Here is a 14,482-nt window from a genome sequence, read left to right as displayed (position 1 = left end):
ACAACCGTGACCCCGACCCCAGCCCCTGACAGCTCCCCCTTCCTCATGAAGCCAGGCATGGAAGCTTGTGAAGACGAGAGAGATGAGTCAGGAAGCTGGGTGGCAGTGGGAGGTGCCCACACTGCAGCGGGTCAGGACCGAAGCAGAGGGCATGGGGTTATCATAGTAGGGTGGGGAAGTCCTGGCCTCACGCAGGCTGCTTCGTGGATTGAACCGCCGGGTTCCACTGGCGTATTAAACAACCTAAATATTTATTCACTTCATATTTACAAAGGTGGGAAGGAGACCAAGGGAGACCCCAAGAACACCCCCATACCTGGCTGACCGGGCCCCTGGCGCTGCAGAGGAGGCAGACACAGCTGGAAGGGACAGGATTTATGTTGCATACTTGAATTACAGGGAGCGTAAGACTGTTCCTATTTACAGGGCAGAAACACTGCAGGGGGAGCGCGGGGCCGGCAGAGCGAGCGCCGGAGTCCTGGCCAGAGGGTGCTCCTGATTGCCACCTTCCCCTCCGCTCCCGGAGGCATCTCTGCGGCCCCGCTGGGGTTCTCGGGGTGGGGGGGGGACGGGTCCCGCTCACATGATGCTTGCCGGGGTGAAGACAGGGCCCATGCACAAGGTGTCTGTGATCTCCCAGCCACAGGACAGAGGCTTGCACATGCCCTCGGCGTCCTCGTCCTGTTCTGCAGGCAGCAGCTGCCCTCGCAGGGCTTCCCTGCAAGTGAGAGGGGGTCCCTGGAGGCAGCCAGCACGGGGCCCGCAGGCCAGGAACTCCTGATGGCCACTGCACTGGAAGACCTGGCGCCACTGGGGCCGCAGAACCCAGGGGCAGGGGCGGGGGGAGGCCTGCCGCCCCTTCTTCCTCCGCTGCTCCCTTCTCCCCATAGTCTACCCCCACAAGGGAGAGGAACCCACACTCACTGATATGCCCACTATTGTGCCAGGCACTTTACTTACAGTATCTAGTATCCTCCCAAAACCCTGTAAGGGTGACATTATCGTCCCCATTTTACTCTGAGGAAATTGAGACTCAGAAGTTACCTGCCCAAGGTCACATCTTCTACCCTAGAAGGTGGTAGAACTAGGACTCAACCCAACGCTCACTTCAGTGCCCACATTCTTCATATCCCAAGCTTAGTACTTTAAAAAAATCATCTGCCTCCCCTCAAAAACTCTACAGGCTGTTTCTCCTACATCCCCACGCTAATAAACGGCTCCTGCTCTTGCCACAGGTTGTCTTCTTCCCACAGCCAGGAGATCCCTGCTGAGCCTAGTTCCTGAGCATCCTCAACGGTACCTGCTGCTCTCTGTTCCCGCTGAGACCACCATCTCTAGCCGGGAAAGTGCAGTCTCCCTGATCTGCTCTTGCCCCCTCTGGACAATTCTGACCCAGGTTCACTTCCCAAAATGCAAACCCCTGCTCTTGAGTCGCCAGCAGTTTCCCTCCACTCTCAGGCCCCACAAGATCTGGCCCCTGCCAGCCTCTCCCATCACACACAACAGGGCTGCCTGGTTGCCGGCCACAGCAGCCATCTTCTGGGCTCACGTCTCATCCTAGGCCTGTGCACATCCGGCCTCTGCCTGCATCATCAACCGTTCGCTGAGTCCCACAGCCCAGTGTACTCCTTCATAGCAACAAGGGTTCAATGCCTGCTTCCCTGACATTCCTCCAGCTATAGCAGGGTAGGGAATACGTCTGAGTTACTCACTGCCTCGTGGCCCCAACAGCAGGCTGGCACATGGTAAACACTTGGTGAGGAGGGGTGGACGCCGGGTAGGAGGACAGGGAAAGAGCACTGGCTTCAGCGTCAAGAGGCCTGGGGGTAGGGGCAGCATGACAGCCTGTCCTTTACTTCTGCCAAGTTCTGCTTCCCCACAAAACCCTCCCTCTTCCATCTACATCTTCCCTTCCCTCCCTTCATGCTTCCAGCCTATTCCAGTCCCCCACCTGCAGGAAGGCCTCCCTCTTTGCCAATATGTGCAATTCAGCAGCAAATCAGTAGTCAGTATCTTTGCAGAGTCCAGTCAGGCCGTTCCCTTCCAGGTGGGAGGTCCTCTGGGCCAAGCACCCTCTGTCTGAGCCTCTGTCTCCTTATCTTTCAAAATGGGTTTTGAAAGATAAGTTTCTTAGAACCCCTCACTGGCTCCCTACTGCCTTCAAGATCAAGTCCAACCTGGGCCTCCATGGTCCTTCTTGATCCATTCTTCCCCACAGGCCACTCCAACCAGCCAGAGCTACTAAAAATTCTTTGGATGGACTGGACTCTGAAGCCCCTACCCCTTCTGGCCCAGACCACCCTCCTGTCAGCTCGCCTGGCCCTCCATACCCATCAGGCCTCCTGAGAAGCAGCCCTGACCACCCTCCCCAGCCCGCTGGCCCTCCCTCCCTAGTGACCTTGGCACTCTCTATGCCAGGGTCTGTGTATGCCGGTCCGCACCTTGGCTCACCACGTTCTCAGATGCTCTTTTACCCCCCAGGACCCAGCACAGAGCCAGACTCTAAAGTAGGACGTTTTGATGAGGCCCCTTTAATATGGGGAATTTTTTGACATGGCCATTTCAATACATCAAAATTTTGTGTTCCTAAGTAATGAGTGCATCTGACTCCCTGCAACCTCATCCGACTGTGTTTGCTGGTGATGGTGCCAGGATGGGATAAGGAAGTCTGTGTGATTATTGTTTTTTGACTTTGGTTTTTTAGGCCTTGTCAAAACACCCCTGATGTCAAAATGGTGGCATCAGCCTATCCTGTGCCCCTGCAGGGAGTAGAAACAACAGGTTTGTTGACTGGATAAATGACATGCAACTTTGATACTGAGCCCCGTCAGGCCTGGCATTTGGTAGCACTGTTCCGGCGGGGGTGGGCGGGGGTGGGGGGTGCAGGGAAGAGGCTCAGGAACCCAGCATGTCCCTGGGGACACAGGCTGCACTCACTCCTGAGGGCCCAGCATAAAAGCCCCTCCCAACTGCCCCAGCCCCCAAAGAGGGGGCCTCTTCATCACCGACCAGCTGTGCGACCTCAAGCAAGTGACCTCTGTTTGTGTGGGTAAAAGGAAATTGTCAAAAGGTGCCTAATGTAGGGCCTGATAGAAAGTTTCAACAAATGTGAATTTCTTTCCATCTGGCCTCACTGGATCCCACTGCTGGCCTGGCGTGGGCAAGCTCAGTGAGCAGGCGAGTCTTTGTCTTTCCCGGGTCACAAAGCAGCCACCCAAGTGATCAGCTCTATCTACATCTGCCCTTGTCTTCCCTGAATCCACCCAGTAGTTAGAGTGGTCTTTCAGGCTTCGAACCAGTCCCTGCTTGCTGCTGCTCAAAGCTCTCAACTTGCCTTCAAGGCCCTTCCCAGATCCAGCCCTGCTCCTTCTCCAGCCCTGACCAACCTCGTGTAGTTTCCTGAAGTTATGCTCGCTCCCTGTTCCTTCTGCCTGGAACCCCCTTCCCGCCCCTCCTGCCACCTAACTCCCACTCGTCCACCAGGCTTTGGCTTCATCCTTCCTTCCTCAGGGAGGTAGATCTGGGCCTTGGGATGGGGGTGGGGCTCTAAGCCTCCAGAGCCTGCCCCCCTCCCTCCAGCACTGCATTATCAGGAGTGTCTGTCTGCTTCTGTGTCTCTCACGGGACTCTGAGCTCCTCAAGGGAAGCTCAGTCTCATTCACGGCCACAGCCAAGTACAGGCCTCACTTGGAATCAGCAGCCAAGAGCTACTTGTCACATTGGGTTACACAGGAGCAGGGACCCAAACCTGGGGTTCCCCTCATTGCTTCTGCCCAGGCTGCTCCCTTCTCCCCCCACTCCATTTCCCAGCAGGGCCCCCTTACCAGGCCACCCGGGACATGGCATAGGTGATGCGGCAGGTCTGGGCGCCCCCGAGGAGGGAACCCATGCCCACGGTGTAGGCGCCCATGTTCTCAAACACCAGCCAGTCCCCTACATGTAGTTGCGGCAACCACAGGCCCTCAGCTATGCAGTCACAGCCATCGACCACTGGGCCCCATAGGCTGCTGCTGTACAGGGGCTGCTCCATGGATGGTTTCTGCAGGAGAGAGCGATGACAACGGTCAGCTTTCCTGGGCATACGTGCACAGCCTGAGCACCCCCTCCCTCCGAAGCCTGCATGGCTCCCAGAGCCAGTAGAATAAAGACTTGATGGGCCTCCGAGCCTGCAGTTAAGGCCCTCCCACTTCTCTGCATTCATTGCTTCCTACACTCTGAAGCCACAGTGCCTGGTCTTACATCCAGGCTCCAATACTTGCTAGCTGTGTGACCTTGGGCAAGATACTTTATCCCTCTGTGCCTCAGTTTGCTCATTTGTAAAATGGGAATAATAACAGTACCTACCTCACAGGGCTACTGAAAGGATAAATGAGTATAGGTAGAGCATGTAGAACAGTGTCTGGCACGTGGCAAGGGCCCAGTAAGTTAGCACTATCTTTACTATTGTTGGTGTTGCTGTCAGCTCCCAGCTTCGGCCTTCACTGGTGTGTCTTCCGCTTTCCAGACCCTGGGTGGGTCCCCCCCTCTGCAGCCCTTCCCCCTCCCTCAAATCAGAGATTGTCCTCTGGGCCCAGCCCTGGGGCTCCTTCTTCTATGCAGGCCTCCACGATCCCCTCCTTCCATGCCAGACCTGGTAACAGGAGCCAAAAGCACACCAGTGAGTTAGACCCTCCCTCCCTCCCTCCCTCAGGCTCTCAGTCTGGTGAGGAAGACAGGCCTCCCACAGACAGTCACAGGGTGACCTGCCAGAGGTCACAGAGGACCTCACAGGGTAGATAGAATTACTCCCATTTCAGGGAAACTAAGGTTCTGAGAGGTTAAGTGACTTACCCAAAGGCACAACTAACAATGACATAAAATTTTTATTTTTTTTTAAGTGACTTCCAAATCCAGGAAAGAAATCTGTAACATAGGCCATTTGCGGACAACCAAGATATCAGTGCAGTTTGTCACAGTGTAGGGATCCTGCCAGGCAGGTCCTAGAGGAGGAGTCATGACTGAAAGATGGACAGGAGCGAATCCTGGCTGAATCGTGCCCTCGAAAGCCCCTCGTTCCAGTTAGTCCAGCTGCTCTGGGCTCCCCAGGTAAACCCTGCTTCCCTTGCCCCACCCCCAGCCATCCCCATGCTATTCCCTGAGGCTCCAAACCTACCAACTCCTAATTTTCCTTTAGATCTCAGCTTCCTCATGGAAGCTTTCCTAAGGCTCCCCAAGCTTTGTCGTCATAGCATGTACTATGATTTGTGATTAGATATTTATGAAATGTATCACCCAGGCCTATCTTCCCTGTCAGACAATAAATTCCATGAGTCCAGAGATCACGACAGTCTTGTTTACCCCCATCTCCTCCAAGCCTAGCAGTCTGGCATACAGTAGGTGCTTTTGTCAATAATATTTCTTAAGTGAATGAATGAATAAATGAATAGGGAATACATGAGTGATGAGAAAGAGAAAGAGCCAAAAAGAAGGTACGAATGGAAGCCATCAAAGAGCCTAGAAGGAGGCAGCGGAGGAAACCAATGGAGGATGAAGGAAAGGTGTTTCAGTACCTCAGCCAGGAGCAGGAATGAGTCAGACTGAGAAGAGTCATGGGTGCCATAAGCAGAAATAATACTCATAGTTGACAAAAAGTTAATGCATAAGCCATTGTCTCATTAATAAAGAAAAACATGCATGTTATTAAAATCAAACATGAGAACTATCCTATACGCATTAATTCATTCAATAGGTACTTATTAAGCACCTACTATATGCCAGGCTCTGATCTAGGAGCTGCGGATGCATCAGTGAACACACACACAAAAAAACAAAGTTCTTGTGCTCATGAAGCTCACATCCTAGGAAAGCGAGACAAACCAATACATCCTTGTTCATATAACTTAACAAGCTTGTTCACAAGCTTCTTGTTAATGAGTAAAATTCATCTTAGTTGCTCTGAATTATTTCCCTTAGCTCCAGTTGTTAAAAAACAATAAGCTAGGGACTTCCCTGGTGGCGCAGTGGTTAAGAATCCACCTGCCAATGCAGGGGACACGGGTTCGAGCCCTGGTCCGGGAAGATCCCACATGCCGTAGGGCAACTAAGCCCGTGTGCCACAACTACTGAGCCTGCGCTCTAGAGCCCGCGAGCCACAACTACTGAGCCCGCGTGCCACAACTACTGAAGCCCGCGTGCCTAGAGCCTATACTCCGCAACAAGAGAAGCCACCGCAATGAGAAGCCCACGCACCACAACGAAGAGTAGCCACCGCTCGCCCGCGCGCAGGAACAAAGACCCAATGCAGCCAAATAAATAAATAATTTTTAAAAAATTAAAACAATAAAACAAAAAAAAACAAGCTAACTTTTAAAGAATTGTGAGAGGAAATGCTATATAATTGTATCCATGAGGATCCTTAAGAAAATAGGTTCCAAAGATTCTTCCACAATAAAAAAGAAAAGGAACCCTTGAGTTATAATCAGAGTTCTCTCACTTCTTAATAGTGGTATAAATTAAAAATGGATGGAAAAGAAAGATTTTAAAACTTCACAGGAAATAATGCAATTATCATTTAAAACCAAACTTTAAAAAAAAAAAAGGAATATGCAAAATAAATGTTCCAAAAGCATGTGGGGACAGGCTTGTAAGTCTCAGCTCTGTTGATGAGTCAGAACACTGAATGGAAATGGACAGGCACCTATAAAAATGTAAGATGCCCAGTCTGCTACTAGGGCCCCCTCTGAGAGAGAGGGCAGGGGGTTTCTACTTTACAAAGCATGCCCACCGCTACTTCACACCTCATCTGGGAGGCAGTTGCAATTCCCATGTTACAGATGAGAAAACTCAGAAGAAATGACCTGCTCCAGGTTCTGGAGGGGGTTAGCAGCAGAATTCCAGGTGATCCCAGACAAGGTGCCTCCTAGCTGCACCTGAATGGCTGCTTTCCTCAAAGAGGCCCAATAGATGAGCAGACCCACAGATGAAACAAGGTGAAACATTTAGAATGGCACATGGCTCTGATGGAATCCCTAAATAGTTCTCCAACTTTTAAAGAATAAATCAATTAACTCCTATACTGCATAAAGTGTACAGAAATATTTTCAAAGGGAAAAAAAATGGGATGAGCAAGGGCTGCACACAAAAAGGAAAAAGAGGAAACAGAATAAAAGCCTATGATCAAAATCTCACTCGTGGGGGCTTCCCTGGTGGCGCAGCGGTTGGGAGTCTGCCTGCCAATGCAGGGGACACGGGTTCGAGCCCTGGTCTGGGAGGATCCCACATGCCGCGGAGCAACTAGGCCCGTGAGCCACAATTACTGAGCCTGCACATCTGGAGCCTGTGCTCCGCAACAAGAGAGGCCGCGATGGTGAGAGGCCCGCGCACCGCGATGAAGAGTGGCCCCCACTAGCCGCAACTAGAGAAAGCCCTCGCACAGAAACGAAGACCCAACACAGCCATAAATAAATAAATAAATAAATAAATAAAAATAAAAATTTAAAAAAAAAGAGCATTTCTAAAAAAAAAAAAAAGAAGGGATGGATTTAAACAAAAAAAAAAATCTCACTCGTGAACATACAGGCAAAAATCCAAAATGAGGGGCTTCCCTGCTGGCACAGTGGTTGAGAGTCTGCCTGCCAATGCAGGGGACACGGGTTCGAGCCCTGGTCTGGGAGGATCCCACATGCCGCGGAGCAACTAAGCCCGTGCGCCACAACTACTGAGCCTGCGCGTCTGGAGCCTGTGCTCCGCAACAAGAGAGGCCGCGACAGTGAGAGGCCCGCGCACCGCGATGAAGAGTGGCCCCCGCTTGCCACAAATAGAGAAAGCCCTCGCACAGAAACGAAGACCCAACACAGCCAAAACTAAATAAATAAATAAATAATTTTTAAAAAACAAACAACAACAAATCCAAAATGAATCCCTAGCTAATCAAATCCACACTCATATTCAAAGAATCACTTTCAATGATCAGATAATTTGTCTCTAAATGGAAGGCAGGGATGATATGAGCAAGGCAATCACTGGCTTCATCATAATATGGAAAATATAGATCAACAATTCAAATTAAATTTTCCCAATACATGTCAACATGGCGTTCAATAGCCTATAGCATCTCTTCTTGATTAAAACTACAGACAAAACTAAACCCCACAATGATGAGAAACTATTTAAAATAAGGAGCCAACTCTAACTTAATGGAGATACACTAGAATGGCTTCATTTCAGAACTAGAAGCAACCTTAGTAATTAAAGTTAAGCCCCCTCATTTTCCAGATGAAGAAACGAGAGAAACAGGGCCCAGAGAGGTTAAGTAATTTGCCTAATGTTACTCAGCTACTATATGGCAGAGCCAGGACTCAGACCCACATCTTCTGACTCCAAGTCTGAAGCTTTCTGTCATCATTTCTATTTTATATAGCATGAGAAATGCTGGCAATGGCTAGCAGGGAAAAAAGAAACAATATAGAGAAAATGAAGAAATAAAATACCACATTGCAGATAACACTTGCCCACCGGGAAAACAAAGGGGAGAGAGGTAGTTACTAGAGGAGCTCAGTGAGTTTCAGCATGCAAGCCAGTGTCTTAGCTCAAACACACAGGGGACCGTCTTCACTCACGACAGTAATGAAAGCATTACTAAACTCAGGGATGTACTTGGGCCACAATAATACTTATTCAAAGAAAATAATAAAACCTTAAAAGGAGAGATAAAATACAAGAGCTCTACCCTCTCCTAGCTAGAAAAGCTTTGTAAAGCAAAAAAGAGAATTCTCTCCAATGTAATAGGTAGATTAAATATGCTACGACTAATTAAAACTCCCAGGCTATTTTTCGAAACGTTAGAAACAATATGACAAAAAATAAACATGAGGCTATCACAGAATATTAATAAGTAGCAGTGACAGACTCAATTTTTTGTTAAATGTTTAATTCATACAAAAGGACATTTGTATCATGTGTAAAATAAAAAGAATAATGATAAAATGAATATCTGTGTGCCCACTGCCCAGCTAAAGAAATAGAACATTTCCTCTATCTTTGAAATCCCCATCCCAATGACATGTCCCTTCCCAAACCCCTCCAGAGGTAACCATTATCCTGAATTTTGTTTTCATTATTCTTTTGCTTTACTTTCTTTTCCATAAGTATACCTAACCCTAAACAATTTAGAATTTGATTTTGCACTTTTTTAAATGTATATGATTGGAAATATAGGGTATGTAATCTCTGCAACTTGCTTTTTTGTTTATTTGAAACTTACATTCCCAAGATTCATCCAACTGATGCATGTAGATATAATTCACAATAAGCTGCATAGAATTCATTGTATGGAATACACTGTAATTTATTTAATTATTACCCAGCATCAAGACAACATTAAGGTTGTTTCCAACGTTTTGTATTATATAAATTGCTCCTGTGAACATTCTGACATCTCTTCAAATACACATGCCCAGAGTTTCTATGCAATATATACCTACGAACTTGCTGGGAGAGTATACACGTCTAACTTTACCTAAATAATGCCAACTTGTTTCCCAAAGTAGAAATACCAACTCCACCTAGCCAGTATCTAAGAGATCCAACTCTCTATATGCCACCAACACTTGATATTGTCATGCTTTTAATTTTTTTCTAATCTAGTTGGTAGAAGATGTATCTTGTTTTACTTTTACTTTGCGTTTCCTTGATTACCAATGAGGTTGAGCACCTTTGCATTTTCTATTTGGCTTTCCTCTTCTGTGAACTGCCTGTTAAAGTCTTTTGCCCCTATTTCTATTGCTTTCTGCTTCACTTTTTTTCCCTTATTTTCGTAAGATTCTTATTTGTCTCTGTTTCCTTTTTAAGAATCCTTCATATATTCTGTCTACTAATCCCTTATCAATTATATATGTGTTTCAGTATTTTTCTCCCACTTTATGATTGCCTCCTTCCTTTCACTAACAGATGAGCTGAAACTCTTCATTTTAATGTAGACAAATATCAGTCTTTTCCTTTTTGGTTTTAAAGATATTCTTCACTGTTTTTTCCTATTTCAAGGCCAAACTGATACTCTCCTATATTGGTCTCTGGAATTGATATATATGTATGGTGTAAGATAGGGATCCAGTTTCATTTTTTGCATATGGACAATCAGGTGGTCTAGCATCATATATTAAACAATTCCCAACGATATGCTTTGCAAGTGCTGTCAAAATCAAGTTTCCAGATATATGTGGATCTTTTTTGTGCTCTCAACTATGTTTTGCTGGTCTATGTTTTTATGCCACTCTCCAAACCAAACTATTTTAATAAACTTCTACTATTTTAGTGGTTACTCTAGACATTTACATTTTAACATGCATACCTAACATAAAGTCTAAAATTAATCGATATCTTTACCTTCTGCTCAAACAATTCAAAATCTTAGAAGACCAACTTGGTCACTCTGCCTCCCAACTTACATTCTATTGCTATCCAGTGTTTTAGTCTATCTCGTTTGTGACAGAGGCTGCTAGTTGCCTACCCCCAGCAATTCCAACCTTCAATGTTTGCTGGGCACATGTCCACCTAGAATAAAGACTGTATTTCTCAACTTCCCTTGCAGGTAGTTATGGCCATAAGATAAAAGCATAAGTACTTTCAGGAAATTTCCTTGAAAGACAACTGGCAGAGGGACTTCTCTTATTTCCTATAATGGCTGGAGCTTCAAATTGCACCTACCAAGATGGGGGCAACACCTAGAAACAGGTACAACTGAAAGCCATATGGTTCCATGTGAATATGAAACCACTATACCAGCTCTGAATTGCCTGCATCCAGACAGTTGCATAAGAGTAAAATAAACTTCAGTGTCTTGTTCTAGTCACGTAATTGTTGTTGTTGGTGGTGCTCGTACCAGTCAGTGATCCTTTAAATATACCCACATATTTACGTACCTTTGCTCATCATTCCTTCCTGCAACTCAGACCATCCATCTGGATAATTTTCCTTATGTCTGAAATATATCCTTTAGAATTTCCTTTAGTGAAGATCTATCTCTCAGTATTTGCTTGTCAGAAAATGCCTATGTTTCATACTCATTCTTGAAAAACAATTTTGCTGGATATAAAATTCTAGGTTGATAGACTGAAGCTGCTATTCCACTATCTTCTGCCTTCCATTGTTACAGGAAAAAAATAAGCTGTAAGTCTAATTAACATTCTTCTACAGGTATTCTTCTATCTGTCTCATTTCTCTCACTAGTTTTATGATCTTCTCCTTGTCTTTGGTATTCAGTTTCACTAATATGTTGTCTAGGTATGGATTTATTTTTAGGTAACATACTTGGAATTTGTTGGATTTCCCAAATCTAAGAATAAGTGTTCCTCTCTTTCATTTTATTAACTCTCTGCCAGCTATTAATTTTTTTAATTTTAATTTATTTATTTTGCCTCTCAGCTCCAAATCCACTCTTCTTTGCCCTGGTTTGTGATGCTGGAGTAAGACATTTCTTCTTTACTATCCATCTCTATGTTAGGCTTTGTCAATAGAAGTTGCTGGAAAGACACTGCAAGAACAGATCAGGAAGAAGGGACTTTCCTCCTTTTAGCCTGATGTTTTCTGTGTGGCCACCTCTGGCTCAGGGTATGAGGGTCTGGTTGCATTCACTTCAGTGGCCCCCACAGTTCAACTTTGGCCTGCACAGTCCAACAAGCTTCCCTCCACTCCGCAGCAGGCTGCTGCTTCTGTGATGCAGTTGTGTTGGGAACCCTCTGAAAGTTTCTTTGCCACTGGTAGGCTGCATAGCCACAGCCTCTCTTCAAAGGTTTCAATCTCAGCCTTGGAGGGAGAAGCCCTCCTCTAAGTTTCTTCCTTTTTCACTCTCCCTTACCAGGGGTAGTAACTGCTTTTATCCTTTTTAGTAATTAACCATCTTTAAAGTTAGCAATTCTTTATATTAAAATTCCCCTGTTCAAATTACTTGTCTCGTTTCTGTATCCTGATACAATCGCTTCCTGAAACTATGATTAGACATTATGCCTTCTCATTCTATCTACCACTTCCTTTGCCTTTCTTATTTTCTATTCTATCTCTGTCTCTTTGTGCTACATTTGCATAGTTTCTTCAGCTCTATCTTCCCATTCCCTAATTCTCTCTTCAACTGTCTCTAATATCTTTCTTACCCTGTGCATAATTTCAATTTTCATATATTTCATTTCTAGAAGTTCTATTTGGTCCTTTTAAAAATCTGCTAGTTCATGTTTTTATATTTGCTTACTTTTGGGTCATATTTTCAATTTCTTATTTCTTTAAACATTGTAAATATTTTTATTTTTAGCATCTGATAATTCCAGTACATGTAGTAATTGCAGGTTTGAATCTGCTGTCTATTGCTTCTGCTGGTTTCCCCTCATGGTGACTTGTTTCTTTGTGTTTTGTGATTTTTTATTGTGATCTCATGTACCTTGGAACTTTATCTGTGAGAATTTTTAAAAGCCTAGGTTGAGGAGTCCTCCTCCAGAGAGAATTTGTGTTTGCTTCTGCAAGATAAAATGAATTCTAGGCTTGAGGTTTTTCAGACCACACAGTTAATACGAATTTGGGCAACAAACCCAAGAAAAGGCCAGCTTGTGGTTTCAAATTCTCATTTTTTTGCTCTCTTCCAACTACTAATAAGATCAAAACAGACAAGTTTTCTTGCTGTCCTCCTCTGTGGGAGTTTTTCCTAATATTCTCTTACACTAATGATTATGTACTTTTTCAGGGTTCCCAGGTTTATGTGAGGGATCCTATCATATTCTCTATCTTGACTAGTCCCTAGGAACACACACAACTATGAAAACTGAAGATCAGTGCTAAAAGGATTCAGTATACACCTCCCAGAGAGAAAGCCAGTTTCAGAGTTAGGTTTTCTCTCTGGATTAATTAATTCACTTAACACATATTTGAATAGTCACTGTTGTATGTGCTTGGGACACACTAGTGAACAAAATAGACAAAGATCCTTGTCCTCACGGAGTTTATAGTCTAGCAGGAGGGAGGAAAACAAAATAAAGAAGTTATATACTGTGTTATAAAGTAATTTAAAAAAACAGACCAGGTGGGGGGTACAGGTATAATATTAAATAAGGTGTAAGGTGTCAGGGTAGGCCTCCTTTAGGGCAAGGACCTAAAGGAGGTGAGGAGTGAACCAGTGTGGTACCTAGAAGAGAAGTGATCCAGGCAGAGGGGAAAGCTGGTGCAAAGATGCTGAGGCAGGAACATGCTGGGTGAGTTCAAGGAACTGCAAGGAGGCTGGTATGATTAGAGTGGGGTGAGCAAGGTGAAGAGGGTGGGGGAGGTGGTCAGAGAGGAAACAGGGTCAGATCACAAAGGGCTGCGGGAGCTACTGGAAGGGCTCTGGCTTTAATATGGAGTGAGACAGGAGCCAAAGAAGGGTTTTAGGTAGAAAAGAGACATGATTTGACTTTCATTGAAAAAGGATCCCTCAGGCTGGTGAGTTGACTGGCTTTTACTCTAAGTGAAATGGAGATTCCTGCTTTCACTTATTTTTTGACCTCTGAAGATTCCCTGCTATCTCTTAAGTCAGGACACAGTTTTCTTTGTTGTCAGTGGGGAGGCTGTTTGGAGTATCTAGTCTACCACATTGCTGGAAATAGAAGGCACCCTACCAGTTTTCTAAACATAGCACAAAGCTGTTGTCAAAAGAATGGGATAAAAACTAGAGATCATTGAAAAGAAAATAAAATTAATGTACAGTATGGCAAAGCAGAAATAAAACAAAAAAGCGTTAGAAATCATTACTTAAGAATTTTTAAGACAAGAACTAACCAGATCCAGACCTGACAAGTTCTACTGCAATATATTCCATACGGATTCACACTTTTTAAACCAGAAATAATTAGAATAAAATACAATGACAAAATCAATTTTCACTGCAAAGTAAAGGAGCTGTTACAGTGGAGGATTACCGGACTGAATGTCAATATTATGACATAGTATGAGTGTGTTTCGTGTTTGGTAATTGCAATCATTTTTGCTTTTGTTGTGGTCATCCATGTACAATGCTTGGTGTCAGTCTATTTATCTCTTGTAAAAATAAAATACAGTGTGTGTGTGTGTGAAAAAAAAAAAAAAAAAGAACAAAAATGCAGCTCTAGAAGCAATTCAAGCCCACCTGTTGTTTGTACTTATCCCAAGGGAGAAAAGTACCATGCACTGGTTATTAATCCCAGGGGAGGACACTTCTGCCTACTGCATCTTGGTATCAGAGTCACAAAGAAAAACACAATACAGTCAAATACAGATAGAGTCAAAAAGATACAGAGTAAGATCAGCTTCCATAGTAAGCATCAGTCCCCCATGGTCAGTGGGTCTCTCCTGAGAGCCAACACAGGACAGTTGGCCTATGTGCATCCCTCTTGTGCTGCAGTGGAAAAACCCTTTCCCCTCCCAGCAGAGGGAACACCTCAAAAGATTTGCTATCTCTCCTTATAAAAGGGAGATGTTAAACTAATTAGGCCTGTTTGATATGTTAAAG

The 14,482-nt window shown here is 45.1% G+C and overlaps 1 protein-coding gene across 5 annotated transcripts in view; it reads right to left on the bottom strand.

Moving 5' to 3' along the window:
• Window positions 1-232: 232 nt before the first annotated feature.
• The window catches only part of AZIN2 (antizyme inhibitor 2), a 35,504-nt gene continuing 21,254 nt past the window's right edge, over window positions 233-14,482 (bottom strand). For 3 of the 5 annotated variants that reach the window (XM_068539443.1, XM_068539445.1, XM_068539444.1), the window contains exons 10-12: window positions 3,825-4,039; window positions 1,713-1,820; window positions 233-718 (exon numbers count right to left, since the gene is read on the bottom strand). In XM_068539443.1, the coding sequence (XP_068395544.1) occupies window positions 580-718; window positions 1,713-1,820; window positions 3,825-4,039 (462 nt within the window). In that variant the 3' untranslated portion in view covers window positions 233-579. The remainder of the gene's footprint in view (window positions 719-1,712; window positions 1,821-3,824; window positions 4,040-14,482) is intronic. The other 2 variants (XM_068539446.1, XM_068539447.1) reach the window with 1 other exon arrangement.

The sequence above is a fragment of the Eschrichtius robustus genome, chromosome 3 (assembly GCF_028021215.1).
Source record: "Eschrichtius robustus isolate mEscRob2 chromosome 3, mEscRob2.pri, whole genome shotgun sequence".
Taxonomy (NCBI): domain Eukaryota; kingdom Metazoa; phylum Chordata; class Mammalia; order Artiodactyla; family Eschrichtiidae; genus Eschrichtius; species Eschrichtius robustus.
This window is presented reverse-complemented; position numbering and strand designations above follow the sequence as displayed.